Genomic DNA, 27765 nt, shown 5'->3' with positions numbered 1-27765 from the left:
TATTTGCTTGGATTTAGGCTACCTCTTATTAGTTAAAGTTTATTTTCACTAACTACATAAGCAAACTGGATATTATTATAAAAAGGATATTAGAACCATTCTATTTACAAATTGCAGCCTCAAAAATACATATTCTTTTTTTTACATAAAATATGTAAAAAATAGTACATATTTTATCTCTCTGTATATTTACAGATCTGCCATGCTACATGAACTACAAAGACTGCAAATAAAAAGCCCCGAGTCTCTCATAACTGTGTTCACACCTCAAGCACCCTTCCCACCCTCTGCCCTATGCTGAGTGCCTTAGTCAGTGTTCTAGGCAGGAAACATGGCAGCAAGCAGGCAGAATCTGTAGAAGTAGCTGAGAGCTATGTCCAGATCCACAGGCATGGACACAGACACTGGACCTGACCTGGGCTTTGGAAACCTTAGTCACCACTCCCTGAGGGCTAAACATTCACATACATGAGCCTGTAAGAGCCATTCTTATTCTAAACCCGACACCGAGAACTCTTCTGTGTCATTCAAGTCTTTCTTCAAGTCCTCTAGTCAGAATTGCTCTGGATACTTCAATCTTACAGCTTACTTCCCGAGATTTTCATCCCATTTGTTTTTCCATAGTAATTGCCTGTACATTTGTTCCTACCTTTGTATAAAATCTGTCTCTAACCCACACTGAAAACTTCACAAATCTTAATGCTGAGCAGTTGTCAAGAAAACATACATTCAGCCAGGCGGTGGTGACGCATGCCTTTAATCCCAGCACTTGGGAGGCAGAGGCAGGCGGATCTCTGTGCGTTCGAGGCCAGCCTGGTCTATGAGAGCTAGTTCTAGGACAGGCTCCAAAGCCACAGAGAAACCCTGTCTCGAAAAACCAAACCAAACCAAACAAAAAACAAAAAAGAAAGTAAACAGTCATTCTTACAGGGTATAGACGTAACAGGAACCAAGCATGTCCTTGATTATAAATGGGGCTTTATTAACAGCAAAAGGGTGGTTTGACCTTTTCTTACCCACCTGACCAAGAGATAATCGTTTGGGAGGTCTTCCTCTTCGTCTGTTAGCAGGACTGAAGATAAATGTAGGTGGATCATCAGGGAAGAAATAAGAAAAATCTTGCTCTGCTATGTTGTATGTTGAAAGAGATGATGCCTTCATTAAAAACACATAGGGTATAGGAATAACACATCAGTGGACTGCATACAATATGTTCAAATGTCACATGACCCCTATTAATGCTGTTAAAAATGAAGCCATTATGTAGTTGATTTATGTAATCTCTTTTACTTTAAATAATTCAGCCAAGAGATACCAGCCAGAAAGGAAATAAAGTTCACCATGAACTGAATATTGTGACACATGCCTGTAATCCCAGCATTTGCAAGGTAGGACAAGAGGATCAGTCCAAGGCCGTTCTCGGCTGAGGGGAGTGAGGTCCACTTACATGAGACTCAGTCTAACAAAACCAAACAACAGTACCAAAAAATATCAATAATGTTTCTACAGATTTTAATACTAAAAACTATTTCAATATAATCTGTCTTTTATATTGATTTTTAATACTGGTGTGTGTGCGAGTGCCTCTGAGGGCAGGTACCCTCACTGGATCCCCCTGGAGCTGGAGTTAGGCAGTTGTAACTACCCAATGTGCATGCTGGGAACCAAACTCAGGTCCTCTGCAAGAGCAGTGATTAGCTCTTAACAATGAACCATCTCTACAGAGCACTGTTTTGTTTGAACCAGCTTTGTCTCCGTTTTTCTGGTTTTTATTCACTATATACCTCTAACTAGCCTTGACTTACTATTTAAACTAGGTTGGTCTTGAATTCAGGCATTAGCCTGCCTCTCCCTCCTGAGTGCTGAAATTACAGGCATGCACCACCGGCTTTAAAATATTCAAGTCATACACTTGACATTTAAAAAACCCTGTATTTTGTTTTTACTTAGCACATAATAATTACATATTACTTATAAAACATAATATAATGCTTCAATACAGTCCAGGTTAGTCTCTCACGTGTAATTCCCCTACCTCAGTCTTCTCAGTAGGATTACTTCCACCTAGCTCACAGTAAATCTGTCTCAGCCATCTTCCAACTACTGAACATTTGGATTATTTTTTTAGGACTGGACAATGACTTAAGTTATTTATTCATGTATGTATGTATTGGTTTTTCGAGACAGGGTTTTCTGTAGCTTTGGAGCCTGTCTTGGAACTTGCTCTGTAGACCAGGCTGGAATTGAACTCAGAGAAATCTGCCTGTCTCTGCATCTCAAGTGCTGGGATTAAAGTCGTACGCCACCACTGCCCAGCGTAACTTATTTATAAAGGTTTTTTTTTTAAAAGATTTATTTATTATGTATACAGTGTTCTGCCTGCAAGTGTGCCTGCACCCCAGAAGAGGGCACCGGATCTCATTACAGAGGGCTGTGAGCCACAAATGTGGTTGCTGGGAACTGAACTCAGGACCTCTGGAAGAGCAGTCAGAGCTCTTAACCTGAGTCATCTCTACAGCCTGATTTAATTTGGTTTAATGGACAGATTATAACTTTTTTACCTCAAAGAAAAAAGCCATTCACAGAGTTTCAGGAAAGCAAAGCTACAAAAATGTTGATATTAACAAAGGAAGACAATTTGTATATTTTATTGGTAGAACACATGCTTTAGCATCTAGGACCGTTGATTCTGACCATTCTAATAACTCAGGAGCCCATTACATTTCACACGGACTCTACTAGGACACTCACTTGCGATCGTACCTTTGAGCATGCAGACCGCTATACGAGCAGCAGAGTGGTTTCTTCTTAAATGCAGGATGATTTAAATAGTTCACATTAAAAAATCAATTTGACCATTTTTGACTTTTTAATGCACAATAGGTCTTTAAAATCTTGATTTTCAGGGCTGCAGATGCAGTTCAGCTGCTAAGTGCTTGCTCAGCACGCATGAAGCCCTAAATTCAAACCCCACTCCACATAAGGATACACACCTGTAACACAGCACTTAGGAGGAGAGGGCTGGAGGGCCGTAAGTTCAAGGCCAGTCTCTGATACACACAGCTTTATTTTCCTCTAATCTAATATATACTGGCTTAGTATTTGGTCTAGGATGCCTCTGATTAGCTCTCTTACTTCAGCATTTATTTAGCATTATTCTGAATTCATCTGCTCTCTGTAAGGCTGACCCACGCCGTTAGAAAGCAGTTAACTGATGATGCAGCTTCTCAAGTTCTCCCGTTTCCACCTGTCCTGGTTGACCATCTATATATAGTTAAAAAGTGCAGTAACTGAGCCACCTAAAAATTCTAAAAACAATACTCAATTCAACAAAAATACATTTAAAAGGTACTAAAATTAGTTCCTCAGATAAAATGAGAGCTACTTTAGCCATCTTTGAGATATCATTTTGGCAATGTTACAAATTTATAGCACATACAACTGTTATTTTTATTTCTTCCTGATAAGTAAGTTCACTATTTTCATTACCTTAATTTTAATGATTCCATCTTGTGGTTCACAGTGTTGTTTCAGAAAAAGCTTTAGTTTATCACGAGAAAATAGGTGTTTTCTCCGACTGATGTTGGAGGAAAAAGGGTAGAATTAGTTCACATGATTTAGAACTCTGTAATCACTATAAATTTAAAATATGGCTTTAAATTTTTTTTCAACCTTTACTGATTATTTGTGGATTTCACATCGCGCGTTCTGATCCCATGTATCTCCCGGTCCCTCAAACTGGCCCTCTGTCCTTGCAACCTCTTCCTCCACCCCCACCCCCCCAAAAAAACCAAATTTAAAAGAAAAACCAAACATCAAACAAAGCAAAGCAAAGGAAAAAAAAAAAAAAGATAACCTTGTCCTGAAAGCTGTAGTGTGGACTGTTGAGTCACACAGTACATCCTAAGTCCATTCATCTTTACTTCATGACTTTTAAGCCCAGGAAAGGACCTACACAGGGGAGAATATTCATCCTCTAAAGGAACTTAGTAGACCTTATTAGAAACTCTACAGACAGGGAATATGCCAGAACTTAGAAAACCTGAGCGCATCAATTATAAAAAGTCTACTACAAAAACAGTGTATATATTTGTTGTTTAAAAATACAAATAAGGCCGGGCAGTGGTGGAGCATGCTTTTAATCCCAGCACTCGAGTGGCGGAGGCAGGCAGATCTCTGTAAGTTCGAGGTCAGTCTGGTCTGTAAGAGCTAGTCCCAGGACAGGCTCCAAAACTACAGAGAAACTCTGTCTCAAAAAATAAACAAAACAAAACAAAGAACAAAAATAAAAAACCACAAGAAAGTAGGAAATTTTTATTATTTTAAAAATTAAAATTGGTAAGAGCACTGACTGCTCTTCCAGAGGTTCTAGGTTCAATTCCCAATATGTACACAGTAGCACACGATTGTCTGTAACTACAGTTCCAGAGGATCTGGTACCTTCACACACACGAAGGCAAAATATCAATGCACAAAAACTAAAATGCTTAAAAAAACAACAGGGAAAGAAAAAAATTAAAATAGAAGCTGGGTGATGGTGGCGCATGCCTTTACTCCCAGCATTCGGGAGTCAGACAGGAGGATCTCTGAGTTGGAGGCCAGCATGGTCTACAGAGTGAGTTCCAGAACAGGCTTTAAAACTACAGAGAAACCCTGTCTCTAAAAACAAAACAAAAAAAATGAAACTGACAGAAAAATTAAAACAAAAATGGTTAAGACATAACATTAACTAATCAATAATTCACATGAATAAAGCAAAACTGAATAGCGATCCTAACAAAATTTAAAGCCCTTTGTATTTAAAACTCATACAACAGTCAAATAATTAGAGATATAAAAATTAAAGAGGATTAAGTTTCAAGCAAACAATTTTAATTTTCCTTTGGATTTTCCTCAAAAGCAACAAAAGCAGCAATGAGCGCGCACATACACACACAAACCAAAACAGCCAAAAACCTGAAGGAAAACAACCCTGGTAAAACGTTCAAACGTGCTCATTAAATTCAGTGCCTGTCTTTCAGGCAAAAGCAGGAAGTTTCCAGTCAATAAACCTGACTGGAGGTGTAATGAGCACCCTCCTCAAGCCTGTACTCATTCAGTTCCTGGCCTTTTAAGGTTTTTGTTCTGCTGCCGCCTCAGAACAGCGAAGCAGCTGGCAAACAGAAGCAGGAACTTGTTGGTAACGAGCAAACTGACTCTTGAAGGTACACTGTGTGATATGGTACTAGTAGCCACATATGGCTTCTTTTTAGAAATACACTAAAAAAAAATCAGCGCCTCACTTTACTAGTTACAGTTCAAGGGTTTGATAGCAATAAATGGCAATAAGCTATCACGGGTCAGCACATATGGCGTTTTCATTAACAAGGGAAGTTCTGTTTGTTACGACTACTCTAGGGCAGCAAGTCTCCTACAGGAATACTGCCATTTCTCCGTGAACAGGACAGTGCATTTGGAGCTAACAAGCCCTAGAGGCTAAAGAGATGTGGTAGTGGTTCAGAGTGCTTGCTGCCTTGCAGAGAACCTGGCTTCTCAGCATCCACGTGACAGCCCACAACTGTAACTCAAGTTCTCGGAGATCTGGTTGCCCTCTCTGACCTCTATGGGCACCAGACAGGCACACAGTACACCTATACACGTAATGGCGTAACATTCATACACACAAAATAGAAAATTATTCTAAAAAGTTAAAAAAAACTTCAAGAGTGTTATTTCGCTGCTTTATTGTCCAGCATAAACTTCTTTCTCTGTAATTCTCTAGCTCATCACGAAGAATAAGAAAATAAGCCAATGGGGATAACCAAAGTCTAGTAGATTTACAAACCAGAAGCCAAAAAGTGAGGAGAAAATGAACAGTATCAAAGAGGAAAGAAAACTGTAACGCTGCAGTGAGAACTAAAAGTAAAGGAGAAGAGCGAGGTGAGCAAGCGACGTCCATGCGAGCGACGTCCGTGGCCCTCCCCCATTCATGACCCAGCCATACCTGACGAGACCTCATACCTCAAAACACTAAATCCAATAAGCAATGAAATGAATGCTCTTACTATCGCCTAGCAAATACGTTCCACCTGTTGACATTGCTACACAACACTGATAGCTACAAAGTTCATCCTAGAGAACCACAAGTGAGCTCTAAAAATAAATTAAAAACTAAATTAAAAAAAACTTTTAACACTTTAGCAAGTTTATGATTTTGTATTGAGCTAGCTGCTGGGATGCACGTGGCCCACTGGTTGCAGACGAGACACACCTGCCATAGATCTAACTAATGATGGGGACTGCCAAACAGACCAATCAGACACTCTGCTGTAACTATAGAATATATCTGGACTGGTGACATGCTTCAGCAGGTAACACACTTGATGCCAAGCCTGATGACCTAATTTTGATCCCTGGAATTCAATATGGCAGAATTGACCCCTACAAGCTGTCCTTTGACTTGCATGTGTGCACATAACACACACAAAATGTTTATTTTTAAAGAAAGTGGCATTTCAAATTGGATGTGGTGGTGCACATCTTTAATACCAGCACTGGGAGGCAGAGGCAGGTGGATCTTTGAGTTTAAGGCCATCCTGGAACTCATCCAGGATAGCCAGGACTACAGGGAGAAACTCCGTCTGTCTGTGTCTGTCTCTCTCACACATACACATCCCTAAAAAAGAAAAAAGTGGTATCTCTCACTCATGATTTACCTAATATATCACTTTTCTTAGATTATCTGAGGTAAGTATGGGGCAAAAGAAAATGAGAGAACAATAAAAATTATTTTACAGCAAATGTCAATTGTCAGATGACAAGAAGCATACTTAAAGTCAACAATAGGGATTCCAAACTATATCAATGTTACCTAGAGCCAGTTATTTTATATATTAAGTATTCATTACTCCGCTTTCTTCAGATTGAAGTCTTTCTGACTAGGGCTTCAGCAGTGCAGAAAATAATAAAAAAATGCTAAATAAAATTGTATTAAAAATTTAAAAAGCTACGTAACAAAGGAAACCATAATCAACACAGTGAAGTAGCACCTGCAGAATGCAAGAAAACTTTTTGCAAGTGATTTACCTGACTCTTATAATGAATTATCTACGATACATAAAGAATTCAAAAAATGAAACACCCTCGTTGAGGATGTAATTCAGCCACTGAAGTGCTCACCACACAAACTTGTGGGCTGTGTTTAATCCGAGAATTTACAAATGCAGTGCTGTACTGCACATACATAATCTTGGCAAGGAAAAGCAGAGTCAGGAGTATCCCTGGGATCTTGATGGCTAGCTAACCTAGGTAATCAATCAATGAGCTCCAGGTTCCCAAGAGAAAGCTCATCTCAAAAAGCCAAATGGAAGCAGCCGCTAAGATGGCTGGTGTGGAGCATAAGAAAAAGCGTACTTAGCAAGTTCACCTACCGCAGCATGGACCTGGACCAACTGCTGGTCACGCCCTAGGGGCAGCTGATGCAGTTGTGCAGTGTCTTACAGAGGCCTGAATGGCGGCCAGCGCCTGCAGCAGCACTCCCTACTCTAGGGCCTGAGAAAGGCCAAGAGGAGGTGACACCCATGGGCGGAGTGGCGAAGACCCACCAGAGGCACTTGACCGGCCGCCCTGCCTGAGGTGGGAGGGAGCATGGGGGGCGTGTACAACGGCAAAATTGAACCAGGCAAAATTGAACCAGGCGAGTTCTTAATCCCCTACCAACCCATGAAGGACAGCTAGCCCAGCACCAGTGCCACCCTCTCCTCCCACTTAAGTTCCCTCAAGTAGCTGTGCCAATAAAAAATCATGTCTTAAAGAGAAAAAAAAGCAAAATGGGGGAGGTGAGATCATGTAAAGGCGCTCAAAAGCAAGCAGAACAACCCAAGTTTGATTCCCAGAACCAACATGGCAGTAAGAAAGAACCCACTCCCTGACAACCCCCCACAACCACGTGGCACAGGCCGCAGGAGGAGCAGTGCTGCTCGACAAAGTTCCAGTATTTCGACATCGCAGACCACACTTCTCCAGCACCTTTCCACTTTCATTTTTAATGATTCTCAATATTAATGCCTTTCCTTTTGGGAAATTTTGTGGGGACTTTGGTAAAGAATAAGAATGTGAACAAAGAGGGCTGGAGAGATGGCTCGGGGTTAAGAGCACACTGACTGCTCTTCTAGACCATATGGAACCTAACAACTGTAACTCCAAGATCCGACACCCTCAAAAAGACATCCATGCAGTCTCCAATGCAATTAAAAATAAATTATAAAAAATGTGTATAAAAATGTATCTCTAAACAAGATAATTCTTTGGGGGAAAAACCCCAACACCACAGAACCAGAAATTCTATCATATCCTCCTAATGACACCAAGAACAGGAATGTTGGAGATTTACTAGATGCATCTGATCTCAAGGATGAAATGTCTACAATTTAGATCCAGAGCCTGAGGCCATTAAAGGCGAGAGTTCAGTTAATAATACATAGAAATCAGAAGGGAAAAGAAAGAGACATAAGGACCTTCCCTTTTGGGAGTGGTACATATAGTAAGACTAAGAAACTGTAGGATAGTGTCTCCATTCCCTTGGAGGCTTGAGGAAAGTTCCGGCTTGATAAAGCAGTCCTTCCTCTAGGCTCTAGCAAGAGGAACTTGTGGCCCTTTCTTTGTCAAGGTCAAGGCTAGCTTCCTCAACTACTGACCTCAAGCCACACCAGCTCACAAGCCGTCTCCCTTTTAATCCTATGTGTAACTATATAGTATAAAAAGTGTAGTCTCTTTTCAATTAATGCTGCTCACAGGCATCCCGATTCATCCTGTCTCCTCCCTCTCTTCCCCCACTGATTCCATACGTCCTCTTTGAGACACGAATAGCCCTGCCCACGCAGGTCTTCAGTGCCTAAGCACTTTAGCACACACACACACACACACACACACACACACACACACACACACGTAATAAAGAACTATTGACAGCTGAATAAATCAGGAAAAAGCACACCAACTGGTTTTTCAATGCCAAATCGTCAGCCCTGAACACATACATACAAGTAACATTACATGGATTCACAAAGTTATATTTAGGTATATGTATATACATGTATGTGTAGAATAAAAATTAGTGGAAAAAAGAGTATTCATTTGAAGGTCAGTGGAGAGTGGTGTATGGGAGGTATGTTTGGAGGGAGAAGGGGGAAGGAAGAAATGCTGTAATTACAATCTTAAAAAGAAAATAAAAAAAAGCAAGAGTAGAGAAGGCTTCTGAGGAATGACACCCTAAGTTGACTTCTGGCCTTCCACATACACACAAGTACACACTCCCACACCTACACACCTACACAAGCTAAAAAATACAATATACAATACACAAGCCACTAAATTGAACAGTCCTTGAAGAAATACAAATGTTCAATAAATATGAAAAAATGTTCAACATCCTTGGCCATCATGACAGTGCATATTAAAACTACATCAAGGTTCTATTCATCCAAGAAAATATTGCTACCATCAAGAAAGCCAAACAAAGCAAAATGGGTTGGAGAGAGAGGGTTCAGTGGTTAAGGAAATGTACTGTGTTTGCTGGGGCCCAGGTTTGGTTGCCAGTACTCAGGTCAAGTGGCACACAGCTGCCTGTAACTCCAGTTTCAGGGTGATCTAACACCTCTGGTACCCATGAGCACCCGCAGTCATGTGCACATACCCCCACACAGACACACATAATTATAAGTGTTTGAAAACAGAATGCACGGCAGTTGTGGTGCTACACTCTTTAAGCCCAGGCAGGCAGACCAGGCTGGCTTCCATAGGGAGTTCCAGGCCTACCAGAACTACACAGTGAGATCCTGTTCCCAACCCAAAAACAACCACAACATCCCCCGCCTCCGCAAAACAACAAACATTAGTGAACATGGGGGAAAGGGCCAATATACACTATCAACGGTGGTGTAATTTTAAAAAAACCAGCATGTGAGAGAAAGACTCCATGTGACAGAGCTCAGTTGGAGGGGTTTTTTAATTGGGGGAAAAGTGAATGGGAAAAGCGGGGGAAGCGGAGAGGGGAGACGCCTCTGGGGGCAGGAGTGGCAGAAGAGAAGAGGGAGAGACAGACAGACAGAAAGACAGAGAGATGGCAGGTGGGCAGGACACATAGTGAATGTGCAGGAGGTGCTCTTAGTGGTTCCAGCTGAGGACGTGTACCCCAACGCTGGGCCAGTACAGATGCCTGAATACTAACAGATGGGAACATGAATTAACAAAACCACTGAAGTAGAAAAGGGGCTATTTGGGAAGAGGAAGGGGACCAGTGTAGGCAGCGAGAGAACAGTGAGATGAACACAGAAAATATGATGTACACTCGTACTTTGTGTAATAGATAGTCTACTAACAAAGTCCTTAGCTCATTAGCTTGGAAACAATTTGGAATTAGTTACTAATTCAAACCAGGGGCTCAAGTTCATTTTATTACTACTTTAAATACATAAACGTACACTTAATTTAAAACAGAATCAACTATCAATTAAAACAACATTATCCACTTGTTCTAAATAAAAATTTCTCATTTAGATGCCTATAAAGAAAACATTGAGTTTTACCTGATTTGTGTGGCTTTTACGATAGCAGACTCATACATTTCCTTTTTAGTGGGCTGCACCTTGTACCTGAATAATAAAGGATCAACTGCATCTTTTTTCTTCCTAAAAAGAAGAGGGAACAGACCAAATCAGTTAATCATTTTAAAACATGAGATTCTTAAAACTTCATTTCTTTGAACACTGTAGTAATAGAATCTTTTTCTTTTTTCTTTTGAAGCAGGGGCTCACTAACTCTCAATGGCCTTGAACTCAGAGAACAAGCTGCCTCTGCTTCTAAGTACTGTGATTGAAGATAAACTCTACACCAGCTATAATACAATCTTATGTGGTTTTATTTTAACTAACGCTTTTGTAAGTTAGATAGCGTTTCACAATGTATTAGCTAATAATAAGTACTACTTATTAATTTCCAGCTACTTTATTCACTCAAGGGAATTTTAATGAATGCATAATTAAAATGCCTACTTAAGATTCAGTCATGCCTTGTAGTGTTTTGGCTAGTACTATGTGAAACTCTATCCAATTTACAAAAATGTTATATATATACACATACACAGATAGATAGGGCCTCAGATGATTTGGGCTGGCTTTGAGCTCATTCCGTAGCTGAGAGTAACTTTTCACTCCCGGCCTTCTTGCTTTCACCTTCCCAGTGTTAGATCACAGGTAGGTGTCACCACTTCCAGTTTGTGTGTGGTTGGGAAGTGAACATGCGTGCTAGTGAGTAAGTATTCTACCAACTGAGCTATGCCCAGTCTCTATGTCAGAAAGCTTGGAGGGGAAGAAACGAGGAAAAAAAAAAAGGGGAAAGTGGGCACAGTGGCACACGGTCTGCAATCCCAGCACTTGGGAACTAGGAGGCATAAGGATCAGAAACTCAACATCATTCTTAGCTATGTAGAAAGTTGCAAGCTAGTCTGGGTACTTCAAAGGAAAAGAAAAAGTAGGTTTCTTAAAATTGCTTTTAACTTTCTTCATAGTAGCAAGCTTGGGCCTGGTGGTTTAAGCCTGTGAACTCAGCTATTCAGGAGGCTAAGGCACACGATCAAGGTTACAAATTGAGTCAAGGTCATTTTGGGCAATTTAGTGAAATCCTGTCTCCAAATAAAAGTAAAAAGGTCAGTGGCGGAATACTTGTCTAGCTAAAGCAGATGTACACAAATGGCAAACGGTATAGCCAACCCTCGCTCCAACTAAAGTCTCACTAACGTTACAGGTGTATCTACTCATCCACCGTCACTCAGCAGTTGAAAGTCTACAGCATACCAGATATTAATGGTAATAACAAAAGTCAGTATTTATTAAAATAAAAATGCTAGGAGATATGCCTGGAGGTGGTGGTTCACACCTTTAATCTAAGCACTTGGGAGGCAGAGGTAGGCAGATCTGACTTTGAGGGCAGCCTGGTATATATGAAGCAAGTTCCAGGGAAACCGTGTCTGGAAAAAGCAAAAATAACACAATGGGAAAACAAGAAAGCGAAAGCAAAAAAAAAAAAAGGCACTACCTTATACTTGACAAATTGACTAGGTAGGCCTTCCAGTAAATTGATGGAGGGAATGAGGAACAACCCATGAGTAAATCTAAGAAAAAGGAGTTTAGAGGGAGGAAGAAAGAAACAAAGAGCCTGAAAGAGCCTGAAAGAGCCTGAGGTAAAATGAGGTAAAAGTGTACATATTTAACACAAGAAGCAGGACCATGAGGAGAAAGAGACTCTTTCAGTCAGAGAGGGTGGCAGTATTGTTAATGGAGCTTTGCTGCAGCCCTTTCAAAAAACTTCCTTTGGGGTAAAAATCATAACTTCATTCTTTCTAAGGAAGTATGATCTCCAGAGCCCAACAGAAATTATTCCTATTATATGAACTAATCTAGCAAACTGGGAAAATACAGAGCTAACGTCTATTTTAATTGCTGCCCTCTCTTGCTGCTCCATGCCTAGGTCTACACAGAGGAGAGATTTCCTTGCGCTCCATCTCCATCACAGCTGCTGACCTGCCACTTCATTACCATTTGTGAACTGACAAGGGCAGATCTGTTTCTATTTGTGCAGTAACACACTCACACCAGATATACCTATGGTGTTAAATCACTGCTCCAGTTAGCCAGCCCACTACATCAGGGGATTCAATAAACCACTCCAAAGTATTTGGGGCCAGAGGTGGAGCACTCCTGCAATCTCAGTACTTGGAAGGATGAGGCAGATGGAGCATTATAAGTTCGAGGTCAGCCTGATCTAACCTAAGGAGCTCTATGCTGCATAGTGAGACCCTGTCTCAACAGATCCAAGTATTTGGGGTTTGGGGGATGCTCATCTGTACTAAACACTACAGCATAATGCCTACTTTGCAAAGCATTTGAAATGATAAGTAATCTATAAATGAATACATGTATATGCACACTGTGCCACTTCCTATTAGGAGTTTGACTGAGCATGTGCAGCCAAGAAGGGTGGTAGTGAGTTCTTGGAAGAAGTCTTCCACAGGTACTGGGGAAAGTTTATTGTATTTATTCACAACAAGATATGTTGCATAAATGGTTCTCTCTCACACACAAACATTCTACCAAATAGCAATTTATTTATAGTTGATAAAGGAAAAATTAAAATTTCAATAGACTGGGAATAATGTACTGCATTTTTAATATGAAACCTGCTTTTTAAGAAATCATTAAGTTATCCAGGCAGTGGTGGTGTACTCCATTAATCCCAGCACTAGAGAGGCAGAGAAAGGTGGGTTTCTGTGAGTTTGACAGCCTGGTCTACATAGCTAGTTCAAAGACAACCAAGGTTATATAAATCCTGTCTTGAAAAACCAAGAGAGAGAGAGAGAGAGAGAGAGAGAGAGAGAGAGAGAATGAGAATGATGAAGCTAGGCTCACTAGAAGCCTGCTGCAGTGAGAACCTATAGACAGTCACTTTGTCGGGAGGCAGCTACTTAGAGTGACACATACACACATGGGTTATATTTAGTGTTTACCACAATTTAGATATTAAACTTTCATGTAGCCTGACTTCAGCCCCTGAGAACCACAAGGAAAGAACCTACTCCTGAAAATTGTCCTCTGATTTTACACACACACCTCTCTCTAAAAACCTCATCACCTTAACTAACAATCCAGTTACCATGACAGCTAGATTATATCACATGAAAGGAATTCAGTGAATGTAAAATTTTGAAATAAGGTGTGATGGATCATATATGTAACTCCAGTACTCAAGAGATAGAGGCAGGAGGATGCCAACTTTGAACCCAGACTGATTAGTAAGTTTGAGGTAGCTTGAGCTAACAGAGTGAGAGCCTACCTTAAGAAAGAGAGAGAGAGAGAGAGAGAGAGAGAGAGAGAGAGAGAGAGAGAGAGAGAGAGAGAAAGGAAGAAAAGGAGAAAGAAAGAAAATTATTTGCTGTGGGACAATGGTCTGTACCCTGTCACTTATATTTTAAGTAAACACTGATTGGCCAGTAGCCAGGCAGGAAGTATAGATAGGGGGGGCGACTAGGCAGGAAGTAAGCGCAGGGCAACAAGAATTCTGGGAAGAGGGAAGTTTCAGTCTGTAGTCGTGACCCAGAACAGAGGAAGCACTGTCTTGAAATCAATAGAACAAACTCACCCATACTTGCCACACCTTACTCAGATTGCTAGCTGTTAATATCTTAGCCAAGAGTGTCTCTATAGTTCAGAGAGCTTGTGGTTACAGATCAATTTCAGCATTTGGCTACTTAATTACATTCACTGGTCTCACCACTTCTAAAACACAGTTCAAATGTTTATTCAGTGCTATAAATAATAACCAGGAAATTAACTTTAATAAAAATGGCTCACAGATACCTAAGATGAGTTAAATAATTCTAACCTATGGTGTTACCTCTTGCCTAGGCTAGTGTTATCTCCATATTATTCTAATTATAAGGCTATTAAATGCTGTGAGCTAGGCATAATGGTGCATGTCTATTTGTAAATCCAGCACTTGGGATGTGATGTAAAGGCAGGAGGATATAGAATTCAAAACTATCCTTGACTACAATATAGAATTTGAGACCACCCTGGATTTCATGAGACCCTGTCTTTTAAAAAATGCTATGTCTAATGGTCAAAAACATTCTTATGTGGTCTAGCATTTATATTCCTTGATATTTACCCAAATATGCAAAATGCTTACATCTACACACATATGCCTGCCATATATGTTCACATCAGTTTTTACTTGAAATTGCCAACACAGAGAAGTAACGTCTTTCAGCAGGTTAACTGACAAATACCCGATGAGATGACTCAGGTAAAGGCACCCCAAGGACCTAGTGATCAGAGTTCTACACGCAGAACCCATGTGGCAGAAGGAAACAACCTGGCTTCCATATATCCTATGACCTCCAAAGGCAAGCTGTAGCACACATGCATCATCACATAAACATAATAAATAAATGTTGGCTGGAGAGATGGCTCAGTGGTTAGGGACACTGGCTGCTCTTCCAAAGATCCTGAGTCCAATTCCCAGCAACCACATGGTGGCTCACAATCATCTGTAGTGGTGATCAGATCTCTTCTTTTGGTGTATACATAAAATTCATGAATAAACTAAATAAATAAATTTAATAATTTAAGGTAATACAGTATTATCCATGCAGAAGGAAACAAGCTATCAAGCTCTTAGCAAAGAAATATGGTAAGAATACAAATGCATATGCTCAAGTGAAAGAAGCCAGTCTGGAAAGGCGACTTTCTGGAAAGCGTAAAACAGAAGAATAAGAGGTGCCTGGAGTTGCAGGAACAGAGTGGAACACAGAAGAATGGAGCTTACTTGAAACTGCAGCTGAAGAGCCATTTCAGGGGTAAGTAAAGTGCTTGCCTGCACCCGTGAGGATCTAGGTTCAATCTCCAGCACAAGAAACAAACTGCTGGGCTGAAGAGATGGCTCAGCAGTTAAGAGCACTGACTGCTCTTCCAGAGGTCCTGAGTTCAACTCCCAGCAACTACACAGTGGCTCACAGCCATCTATAATGAGATCTGGTGCCCCCTTCTGGTGTGCAGGCATACATGGAAGGAATGCTATATATATAATAAATAAATCTTTAAAAAAAAAAGAAACAAACTGCTTTGTTTGTTTTTGGTTTTCCAGGACAAGGTCTCATTATGTAGCCCTTGGCTGACTACTCACTATATAGTCCAAGTTGGTCTCAAACTCAGAAATCTGCCTACCTCTGCCTCCCAACTGCTGGGACTCCACATCCAGCAAGTAAACTGATCTTAAACAGCTAAGCAGAGTTAACCAGGTTTACATTTTAACATCTACCACCTGTTGTTGAAATGTATTATTTATGGATGGTATACACATTATGACTATAAAAGGAGAAGAAGGAAAGAGAAACATTGCAATAGACAACCACCAATCTGACCACTAAGTCACAAACTACTCACCCATGTTGGAAAGAGCTGCTTTGTGTTTCTGAATCATCACTGTCACTGATGACAATAGTCTCTCCATCAACACTGCTCATGTGTCCATTAGCAAAACCATTTTGATGTAACGGAGGGAGGACTTCCAAGATTCTACACTGCAGCCTAAAAGAAACAATCACAAAATACAAGTCACTTGACATTTTATAACAACACTCAGAAGTCTGCTATTCTGAATAACTCAGTATTTACTTATTTAATTTCATGTCAGATGGGTAATGTGCTTATGTTATAATAAGGTCTAAAAGAGATACATATTACTAGTAATATAACCCAAATGTCATTCATATACAATAGGGACTGTTTTTGAAGACTATGGCTTGACTAAATAATTTAATTAAAAAGAAAACTTGTAATCTAATTTTGAAATTCAGTTGATAATTCCTGGGCTGGGGATGTGGCCAGCTGGTACAGTGCTTGTCAGCATACACAAATCCATGGACTCAACCCCCAGAACTACAAATAACGAGTAAAAGCATGGTTTCTGGGTGTGTTTTTGAGGGTCTTTCCAGAGGAGATAGAAGTGTGAGCCAGTGGAATTGGTGGGAAGATTTGTCATCCATGCTGAAAGCAAAATCCAACTAGTTTCTACCAATATTATACTCAACAAAAGGCAGGAGAAGGTAAACTCACTTTCTTCCTGGGATGCCCTACTCTCCCTTGAGGAGAACTCCAAAGATTTCCTGGGCTCTGGTACCTGCAGCACCCACCCCACTGTTCTCAGGCAGGCATTCAGCTCCAGACTGAGCGCTGTGCCATCAGCCAGGTTCCTGTTTCAGAAGCCTCCAGATATGGACTGAGCAACGCTACGGTGCTGATCTCTGGTGACCCATTTGTCAGACAGTCAACTGTGCGGACTTCATTTTCAGAACCTAGAGAGCCAGCTCTCTTAAAGATTCTTCCTCCCTCTCCATGCCCCCTCCCCCAATAGATATTCTATTTGTCTATCTGGAGAACTGCATCAACTAACAGTGATAGAAATAAATTATCATTTGCTTTTTCCAAAATCCCTCTTGCTGCAAATTCATTTCTTCCAGTTTTGAAATCAATCTACTTTCCACTGCTCCCTTATGTACCCCCGCCCCAAACCACACACACATTAGAAAAGAAACCATTTCCCCCGTGGCCAAATATCTTCTGTCAATGAAATGTCCACCCTTTCTGAATCCAACCTTGAATGCACACAGCATACAGTATCTATTTCCTGGAAGCTGTCCATTAACCCCCACATGTGCACTGTGGCATGGACACATGGACATAGGAACCACACGGGGACATAAACAGACACATACACAAAGAAATAAAAGAAACACTTGTACACACATGTCCACTCTTCATAATATCCAAAAATAGAAATGATTCATATGTCCCTCAATTGCAAAACAACTAAAATGTGTTGTTAAATATCCAATATAATGAAATATTATGGGGGGGGAGTAGACATCGAGGCATGTGCCCATGATCCCATTACTAGGAAGCAGAAGCACAGGAAACTTTAAGTTTAATGCCAGTCTGAGCTCCATACATACAATTTGTCTCAAAAGGAACCACACACTGGTGTATACAGTACGGATGAATCTTGAGAACATTATGCTAAATGAAAAGCAAGGCATAACACAATGTAGGACTCCATGTATATTAGTTTCCAGAATAAGAAAACCCACAGAGAAAGTAAACAGAGGAGTGGATACCAGGAAGCTGGTTGGGGGTGTAGTGGAAAAGGGTAATGAGTGCTAATGTGTACAGGTTTCATTCTAGGTGTTGAATTTTCTAAAACTAGACTGTGGTGATGGCTGTAAAACAGTATATTTAAAAAAGCATTTAATGGGGCTGGAGAGATGGCTCAGAGATTAACAGCACTGACTGCTCTTTCAGAGGACCTGAGTTCAATTCAACAACCACATGGTGGCTCACAACCATCTATGAGACCTAATGCCCTCTTCTGGCCAGTAGGTGTACATCCAGGCAGAACACTGTATCCATAATAAATCTTTAAAAAAATTTCAACAATACACATTTCAAATGAACTAATTTTATGACAAGTGAAATATAAATTCAAGTTACTAAAAGACTAACAGCTGGGACTTGGGAGATGTCTCCACAGTTTAGAGCACTCACTGTTCGGTTCCCAGCACACACAGGTCTGCTCACAACCAGCTGTAACATGGTACACAGACAGAAATGCAGACACCTGCAGAACATAGTAATTTAAGAAGCAGGAGCAAGCATTGGTGGGATTACATTTACCATTCTTCTATAACTCAGGTAATCTAGGTAGGTCTTACTAAAATATCCTGATCATGTGAATTCCTAATGAGGTTTATCCGAGAACACGGCGAGCCCATATTAGATACTGTGCTATTCATGAGCATGGCACTTCATGAGCAAAGGTGTGCATGCTGTGTGTGCAACCCAAGTCTGATCGCTGGAACCTATAGAAAGGTAGTCAGAAGATTCCACTCAGTTGCCCTCTGACCTCTACAAGTGTAAAACAAACACCACACACACAAAATAATAATAATAATAATAGCAACAATAATTAATAATAATAATAAATAAAATTTGGGAAGAGATGGTTCAGTTACATTGAACACCACTGTTGCGGTAGACCCGAGTTCATTTCCCAGCACTGACATCAGATGGCTCACAGGGGCCTGTAATTCAAGTTCTAGTGGATTCCAATACCTCTGGCCTCTGCAGGCACCCACAGTGAAGTACACAAACCCACATGTACACGCATAATTTAATGTAACAAAAATAAATCTAAAATAAATAATATTTTAAATGGCTGTATTTTAATTGCTATATTTAATTTAAATATTTTAATTGCTGAGATGGCTCAGAGAGATCCTGAGTTCAGTTCCAGCACCCACATCAGAAGGTCACACCTGCCAGTAACTCCAGTTCCAAGGAGAGCCAACACCTCTGGTCCCCTCGGGCACCTGTACTCACATGCACATAGCCCCAACATAATTCTTTTAAAATATTTAGAGTCTTAATTACTGAGCAATGACAATGATTAGGAGCAGTTGCTTGCTCCTACAGAGGACTGGAGTTCAGTTTCCTGCACCCACACTGCAGCTTTTAACACCAGTCCTGGGGTATCTAATGCATGCAGTATGCACACATGCAGGAAATTACACATACACATAAAAATCTTTTTAAAAAGTTTAGAATAGAGAATACTTCCTAACTCATTCTATAAAACCCGAGGTACAGTAAATACATGAAGAATTTCTACAATTGAAAAAAAATGCGTTTTTTAAAAACTGGAAGAGCTGAGAAAAGACTTATCCAAAGAAGATACAAATGGCAAGCGCATACAAAGAGCTTGTCTCGGTAGGGCGGTGGTGTCACACAACCTTAATCTCAGTACTCGGAGGAGAGGCAGGTGGATCTCTGTGAGTTCGAGGTCAGAAAAACCCTGACATGAGAAACCAAAAAAACAGGGCTGGAGAGATGTTTCAATGGTTAAGAGCACTGACTGCTCTTCCAGAGGTCCTGAGTTCAATTCCCAGCAACCACATGGTGGCTCACAACCACCTTTCTGGCCTATAGACAGGATACTGTATAAATAAATAAATAAATAAATAAATAAATAAATAAATAAACAAACAAACAAACAAACAAACAAAAAGATGCTTGTCTCATCTATAAAACACAGAATCAAAACTGCAGTAAATAGACATATCCAGGAAGGTGGTGTTTATCATAGATGCTAACCAGTATAGGTAAGGCTGTAGAGAAATAAAAGCCGGTCCTACAGAAACAGCATTTCCATCTCCCCACCAAGTCAAACATAAAATTATCATATAACCCATCAAGTCCACCTTAAAAATCTTTTAACAAAAAAATTAAAAACAAACCAGGCAGTAGTGGTGAAGGCTTTTAATGCCAGCACTTGGGAGGCAGAGGCAGGCAGATCTCTGTGAATTCAAGGCCAGCCTGGTCTACAAAGCGAGTTCCAGGACAGTCAGGGCTGATGAGAAACCCTATCTCAAAAAACCAAAAAATAAAAAATAAATAAAAACAAATATTTAGATACTTGAACACCAATGTTTCTAATAGATCAAACATGGAATCAATCAACATATCCACTCACAGATGAATGCATAAACAAACTGTGGTTATATAAACATAACAGAACATTACAACATAGAAAGAATGACGTTCTAATAAATTCGACAATATGAATGGACCCTGAAAATATTCAGTGTGATAAGTCATAAAAGGACAAAGACTTGAGCCTGCTTTTATGAAGCATACAGAATAAGTTAAGTTTATACAAAGTCGAATAAAGGTTACCAGGGGCTGGAGGAGGGTAGAATGGGAAGTTATTGCCTAATGAGTACAGAGTTTCTGTTTGGAATGATGAAAATGTTCTAGAAATAGTGATGATAGTTATACAACACTGTGAATGCCACAGGATTTCACAATCAAAAATGATTAAAATGGTAAAGCTTGTTTTACACAACAGAAAAAGAAACCTGTGTTACTGTCTTCAATGAACACACCTACACTGTCAGCAAATCGAAATGCTGTCTAAATACCTAAATGCTAAATTTAGATAAATTTTTGTCTAAATGCTGATTTTCACATTGTCTGACAAAGTTTCTAAAGAGGAAAAACTGCGGGAAATCACATTAAAACTTTCTAGGTAGTCTAGTAGATGTAGTCTCCTGAAGGCTCCGGAAACTGGAGACATGAAAGTAATCAAAAAGGTTCGATTTTTATTTATTTATTTTCTCTTTTAGGTAGGATCTAGCTATTGCCAGATCTTTCTTTCTTAACTTTTTTCCCCCTCCGAGACAGGGTTTCTCTGTGAAACAATCATGGCTATAGAACACACTCTGTAGATCAGGCTGGCTTCTAACTCATAGAGATCCTTCTGCCTCTCTCTGCCTCTGCCTCTGAGTGCTGGGACTAAAGGTGTGCACCACCACTGCCCGGCTTTCACTCACGCTTGCAGACTTAAATCTCATACCCAGGAATCACGTTACCCAGTCTTCTAAGGCAATGCAGGAAGCTTTCTGGGGACTCTGTGACAGTGACACTCTGCACTGCAGAGCCCATGCATTACTGATACAAATGGTGACGGTCATGAGAGGAAAACCAGGTCTACTGAGCCCCGAGGGTCCATATGGCGCAGGGTCTAAAAATAATCTTACAGTTGTCAGAGGGAAGAGTCTGACTACAACAGGAATCGTGGAACGGCAAGAATTAAAACCAAAGAAAGAACAGTAATTCCCTTACAGAGAAACTGGGGGAAGGAGACCTGTACAGGATTGAGACACTGCCTAGAGTACAATACATATTTACTATACTAACTGCAGTAGCCATTGTCGATGCTGCCATTAGCTATGTGTCACACACTCCTTTCCAAGCTTATCATGGCCAAATTAGAGTCTAATAGATTCCCCAGAAACTTAGCTTCTGTCTTTCAAATCTACTGCTACTATTTCTTGGTTCCAAAGAATCCAAAGATTGAGGTATAAAAGAGCTCGAGGGTGGGCAGTGGTGTTGCACGTCCGAAATCCCTCACTCAGGAGGCAGAGAGAAGCAGGCGGATCTCTGTGAGTTTGAGGCCAGCCTGGTCTACAGAGCAAGTGCCAGGACAGCCAGAGCTACATGGTGAAACCCCGTCTCAAAAAAGAAAAAACAAACCAAAAAAGCTAGAGAATCATGAAATAATTATCATTAACAGTATAGGCTTCAAGTCGTATTTGTTTCAGAAAATGGAAAACTACCTTAACAATCATGACCTAAGAATTGCACCTCAAGAGATCTATCTATCGCTTTCTCACTCTAGGGACAAGAGAGAAGCAGATGTAATGTTCATGAATAGCATGGGAGTAGGTGCTTGTAGGGACAGAAATGTTCTGTATCCAAAGTACACCAATGTCAATTTCCTGGATGTGCTGCCGTTATCAGCATCTTGCAAGATAACATCATCGGGAAAACCTTTACTATCTTACAACTGTATGTGAAGTATTTATCTCAAAACAGCAGTTTTAAGATGTTAATGATAAATATAAGAAATATTAACTATGATTATAAGTATTTACTTCATACAGGAGAAATTAATCAATAAGGGATAAAAATAATGGATATTATGCATGTTACTTTCAGAATAACCCCAAAGTCAAGGTCACCCTGCATTGCAAAGTAAGTTGAGGCCAGTCTAAGCAAAATAAAGAAGAATCTATCTCAAAACAAAACAAAACAAGAAACAAAGGCTAATATAGTAGGACGGCTCAGCAGGTACAGACACCTGCCCCCAAGCTTGATGATGTGAGTCTGATGCCCAGAATCTACATGGTGGAAGGAAAGAACCAACTCCTGCCGGTCATCCTTTGATTTCCATGAGGCATACCCCTTCCCAAGTAAGTACATAAATGTAAAAACTAACAACTGTCCTGAGTAGTTTTTTTCTTTAATTAAAACATATGTATCAGGCACTGTTACATGCCTCTAAGCCCAGCTACACAGGATACTGAAGGGGTTAGTAGGATCATGAGTTCAAGTCTAACCTAGGAAACAAAGCAGGCAAACAAACAAAAACATACCATCTCAGCATCATCAAGAAACAAAAAAGATAGAATTTTAGGGTGCTCTTGAGGACGTTTCCCGGCAGGAACTAGTCATTTCAGTCACTATAGTTCACCGTGTTGCTGTGACAAGCACTCTGACCAAAATCCAGCCGAGTGGAGAAGGGGACTCACTTAACTCACAATTCTTAAGTTAGGCTCACTGTTTTGGAGAAGCCAAAGACAGAGCCCCAGTCAGCCAGTCACATTAGACCCACAATCAGGAGCAAAAGAAGAGAAAACACCCTTCCTTGCTTGCAAGCTCTTCTCGTCTAGTTTGCTTGTCTTGTTCAGGAATCCCAGGCCACCACAGAATGGTGTCGCCCACACGGCCTGGTTCTTCCTGTATCAACCAACAATCAAAACAATCCTCAACAGACATGCCTGCAAACACGAGAGTAGTAAATACATCTGCAATCCCAGACAGGACAGTCTGGGCTCCTTGAGACCTAGTTAACCCCGTCCCAAAAACAGGCATTAAGCATCTATGTGTTTAAACCAAAATAACTCTCTATTGCTCCATTTGTCCTCAATGCCACTACATTTTAATGACAACTCACAATTTGCATTAAAGGTAGTAATATAAAAAGAAACTCAGGCTAGTAAAGTACTTGTACAAACTCAAGAACCTGAGCTTGATCCCCAAAGCCAATACTGGGGGGGGGGGTCTCTGTTCCTCCCAGTTCCAGAGTCAGACTTGTCCCTGGGACACAAAGATTAAGGTCAAGGTGAACTGATTGGGCAGAACTGGGTACCATGGATACTGCTGCCATCAACTGCTCCTCCCCTCCCCCTTCACTGGTCATCACTACATGATCCACAGCACTGTCAGGGCTGAGAAAGTGAAACTATCATCAGTGGGAAGGCTATCTCCACCTTCCAGAAATAAGATTCAACCAACATCAAATGGGGTGATGCTGGTACCAAATACGCGATGGAGTCTACTGGTGTCTTCACGACAACAGAGAAGATAAGGGTCCAAGTGAAGCAGGCAGCACACTTCACCTTCTGCTGTCCCTCCATGTTTGTGACAGGGCTCAACTACAAGAAGTATGACAACTCACTAGAAGTTGTCAAAAATGCTTTCTGCACTACCAACTGCTCAGTGATCGCTGGCCAAGGTTGTCCACAACAACTCTGGAAGAACTGATGAATGACCACAGGCCAGGCCATCACCACTGCCCTGAAGACTGTGGATGGCCCCTATGAAAAACAGTGGCATGATGGCCACAGGCTGCCCAGAACATCATCCCTGCAGCCAAGACTGTAGGGTAAAGTCATCTCAGAACTGAATAAGACACTCACTGCTATTGCCTTCTGTATTCCTAGGTCCAAAGTCTATCAGGGATGGGCTTCCAGGCATAATGGCATCAAGAAGATGGTGAAGCAGGCATCAGAGGGCATCCTGGCCTATACTGAGCACTGGGTTGTCACCTATGATTTAAACTGTAACACCCATGCTTCCAACTTTGACGCTGGTGCTAGCATACCTCAATGTCCTGGTATGACAACAAATCTGGCCACAGCAACAGGGTGGTAGACCTCATGATTCACATGGCCTTTAAGACCCTGGACCACCCATCCCAGAAAGGACATGAGAAGAAAAGAGAAGTCCCTGCTCCAACTTAGCCCCCAACACTGAGCATCTCCCACCTCCCCTGCAACAGCTTCCATGAAAGGCCCATACAACAAGGGGGAGGAACAAGGAACCTGTCTCTCAAATACCATCAATAAAGTTCACTGTACCCAGAAGGGGGAAAATTGGGCAAAGAGGTATTTGCTTAGAAGTCCAGCTTTGTGAGGCAGAGATAGGAACCCACAGGGTCCACTGTCCAGTCAGCCTGGCCTACACACATAATGAGCTCCAGGCCAGTTAGAGACCATCTCAAACAATATGATAGATGGCACTCGGGAAGGACACCCAAGGTTGAGCCTTGGCCTCCATATATAACCATAGAATTCCAAAAGAAAACGTGTGTTTTTCTGAATTATCATATCCTGAGTGCCCACTCTTTGTATTAGATGTTTTCGTTTAAGATTTTTGTGTAAATTACTGAGAACATATTTTAATTGTTTAAAAGTGACGAGTACTAGAGTGCTGTCACCTTTTCCTTTTCCTTTTTTGAGACAAAGCCACATTATGTATAGCCCAAGCAGGCCTGAAATTCACAATGTAGACCATGCTGGTCTTATCTTGCAGTGACCCTCATCTCTGCCTCTCAAATAATGAAATTACAGATAAGCAACACCAACAATTAAACCTGTAAGTCACCATTTGATACTAAAATTGGGATACTCACCGGGTTTAAAGGATTCTATAATTATTTATTTTCAAAGGTAATTAGAAAAATGGTATTAAAATATAACAGCTTATGCCTTTTTTTTAAACTCAATAATACTTGTTTTAAAAGTTAACTCCCTTGGGGCCACAGAAACAACTGAGAGTGTACACTGCCCATGTAGGAGCCAGATCCTAGAACCCACACGGAGTTCACAACTGCCCAGTCCCCAGGAACCTGATACTCTCTTCTGGCCCATACACACAATACACATACATACATGCAAGCAAACATGTATGTAAAATATCCTTAAAATTCTTTAAAAACTTACAAGTAGTATAGGGATCATCATATTTATGAGACCCCTAGATATCAATCCAACTCTTGGGTGCAAATCCAAATGTGCTATGTTACTTATTTTACCTAGGCTGGGAAAAGTCTGCCAATCAGCTAAAGGTCTAACATTACTGAAAGAAAATGCAGTTTCAGCTCGTATGGCAGTGCATATGCAGTGGAAGAGGCACCTGAGCCCGTGGGCTCCAGAAAAGCCTGGGTGCAGTGAGACCACCTACAAACACGCAAGCAGGCAGGAGAGGAAAGGAGTGCTCCTTTTTTTTAAAGACTCATTTGTGTACATGATGCTCTATTGGATATATACTTATAGGACAGAAGAGGGCATCAGATCCCATTACACATGGTTATGAGTCACTGTGTGGTTGCTGGGAATTAAACTCAGGGACGCTAGAAAAACAGGCAGTGCCTTTAACCACTAAGCCATCTTGTTAACCCAAAAGGACTTATTTTCAAAGAACTCACAGCAAATCAGTAAAAAAAATACTTTTCTGCAGCCTCAGGGAAGGGCTGTATCCAATGGTCTTAAGGAGGCAAGAGTTTAATCAGTTCCTACAAAACCAATTAGAAATGATATACATTTAATATGCCTTATTGGATTTGCTTGTTTTTTTGTGAAAGGATCTCACTTGCTGCTGACCTGGAACTTCCTTGGCTGCCCCAGCCTTCAAAGTCTGGGATAAAAGATGTGCCGCCATACCAGCTCATCTGTGCGTCTGACACGAGATAACATCCAAACCATTATTAAGTCAAAATTGGCTATTTTTAAAATTAATGTAATAGAGGAAAAAGTAAACTATATACTCAATTTTTGATTGCTATTTCTGAAGGGAACATTTGAGCAACAGACTCTAAGCCTTTCGCATTTCTCAGACATATATAATTTTAATAGGTAAAATTATATAGCAGTATTAGATTTGCATCTATGTTGTCTGATTTATAGCTAGGGTTTCCCAAAGACCATGTATGTGCATGTATGTATGTGTGTGTGTATGTGTGCAGAAGGGGAGACAGATATATCTATCTTATTTTAATAGAAAAAGTATATATTATAAATACTCTGCACAAGTAAAGCATACAACATTAAAAAAAAAACTCAGAGCCAATCATCTGCCCATAAGAATTAAAAATGAAAGCACCTAGCATGCTGTCTGCCCTAGAGACTCAACGCATTCTTGTATATTTTCGGTTCTGTAATGTTGATTCCACCAGGTTACATACTGACTAGGCCAGTACACTTACAGGGAAGGGGTGTTTTACCAGCTTCTCCTCTGCCAGTCATTGATGGCCCCTTCTCGGTGTTGTCAGCATACTTTAACATACCTTTTGCCATCTATTTTTTTTCTAATCTGAACTCTTTTGGCTTCCACAACACCTTAACTATATGCCTTTTAAAACAGCTTGTTTCTTTTGGTGATTCACAAACCCTAGTCTTTTTTTTTCTTTTTCTTCTTTTTTTTCTTTTCTTTTTTCTTTTTTGGATTTTCGAGATAGGGTTTCTCTGTAGTTTTTGGTGCCTGCCCTAGAACTAGCTCTTGTAGACCAGGCTGGCCTCAAACTCACAGAGATCCGCCTGCCTCTGCCTCCTGAGTGCTGGGATTAAAGGCGTGCACTACCGCCGCCCGGCTCAAACCCTTATAATCAGGACTCATTTTTATGTATCTTCTTTAGACTTACTGTGGCAGTCACTCAAATATTTTTATGTACAAATTGACAAAAGCTACCCAGCCCTGTGACCAAAAATAAAACAAATGAAAAATAACTTCAGGAGCTAGGGAGATAGCTCAGCCAGTGGGATATCTGCCATGCAAACCTAACGACCCATAACCCATGCTAACATTTTTAAAAAAAAAAAAATAAAAAACCAGTTATACTATCATGTGCAATCCCAGTACTGCGGACAGATAGATCAGGAGGCTCATAATCAGCCAGTCCAACCTAACAGGACGCTGCAGGGCAGTGTGAGGCCATCTTGGAAAAAAGCCACTAGAAGTTGACCCCTGCACCTCTCAAATACCCCCAAACCTACAAACCAAATAAACAAAATCCCCAAAGAATCTAATTCAGAAAGATACTACAAACAAAAGCCTGGAAGCTAGGGTTGGAGAGATGGTTAAGAGTCCTTGATGCTCTTGCTGAGGACCCACGTTTCATTCACAGCACCCACATGGTGGCTCACAGCCATCCTTAACTCCAGTCCCAGGGGATCAAAACCACCTTTGACTTCTAAAGGCACCGGGTATGCAAGTGGAGTTACAGATATGCATGCAGGCAAAACACTCGTACATATAAAATCTAAACAACAAGAAGGTAAAACAAAAAAACCCTGAGGGATGGATGCCTATTATTCTCAGCACTTCAGAGGATGAGGCAGGATGATTCCAACTTTAAAGTCATCTTCAGCTATATTTCAAGTTTGAGTAGACAGTTGAGTTATGACCTTGTTTCAAAGAAATGTATGTTGGGGAAATGAACTCAGTCAAAAAAATGCTTACCGTGCACACCTGAGGATCCCAGTTTGATCCTCAGCAC

General features: G+C 40.7%; 1 protein-coding gene across 4 annotated transcripts in view; it reads right to left on the bottom strand.

The window, feature by feature from the left end:
- The window catches only part of Baz1a (bromodomain adjacent to zinc finger domain 1A), an 81987-nt gene that overhangs the window by 35404 nt on the left and 18818 nt on the right, over nucleotides 1-27765 (bottom strand). For all 4 annotated transcript variants that reach the window (XM_085697630.2, XM_085697632.2, XM_085697631.2 and 1 more), the window contains exons 4-7: nucleotides 15978-16121; nucleotides 10566-10667; nucleotides 3490-3577; nucleotides 1021-1155 (exon numbers count right to left, since the gene is read on the bottom strand). In XM_085697630.2, coding sequence (XP_085553756.2) covers nucleotides 1021-1155; nucleotides 3490-3577; nucleotides 10566-10667; nucleotides 15978-16121 — 469 coding nt within the window. The remainder of the gene's footprint in view (nucleotides 1-1020; nucleotides 1156-3489; nucleotides 3578-10565; nucleotides 10668-15977; nucleotides 16122-27765) is intronic.

Source organism: Myodes glareolus, chromosome 11, assembly GCF_982192425.1.
Source record: "Myodes glareolus chromosome 11, mMyoGla1.1, whole genome shotgun sequence".
Lineage (NCBI taxonomy): Eukaryota > Metazoa > Chordata > Mammalia > Rodentia > Cricetidae > Myodes > Myodes glareolus.
The sequence above is the reverse complement of the archived record's forward strand: the minus strand, read 5'-3'. Positions and strand labels throughout refer to the sequence as shown.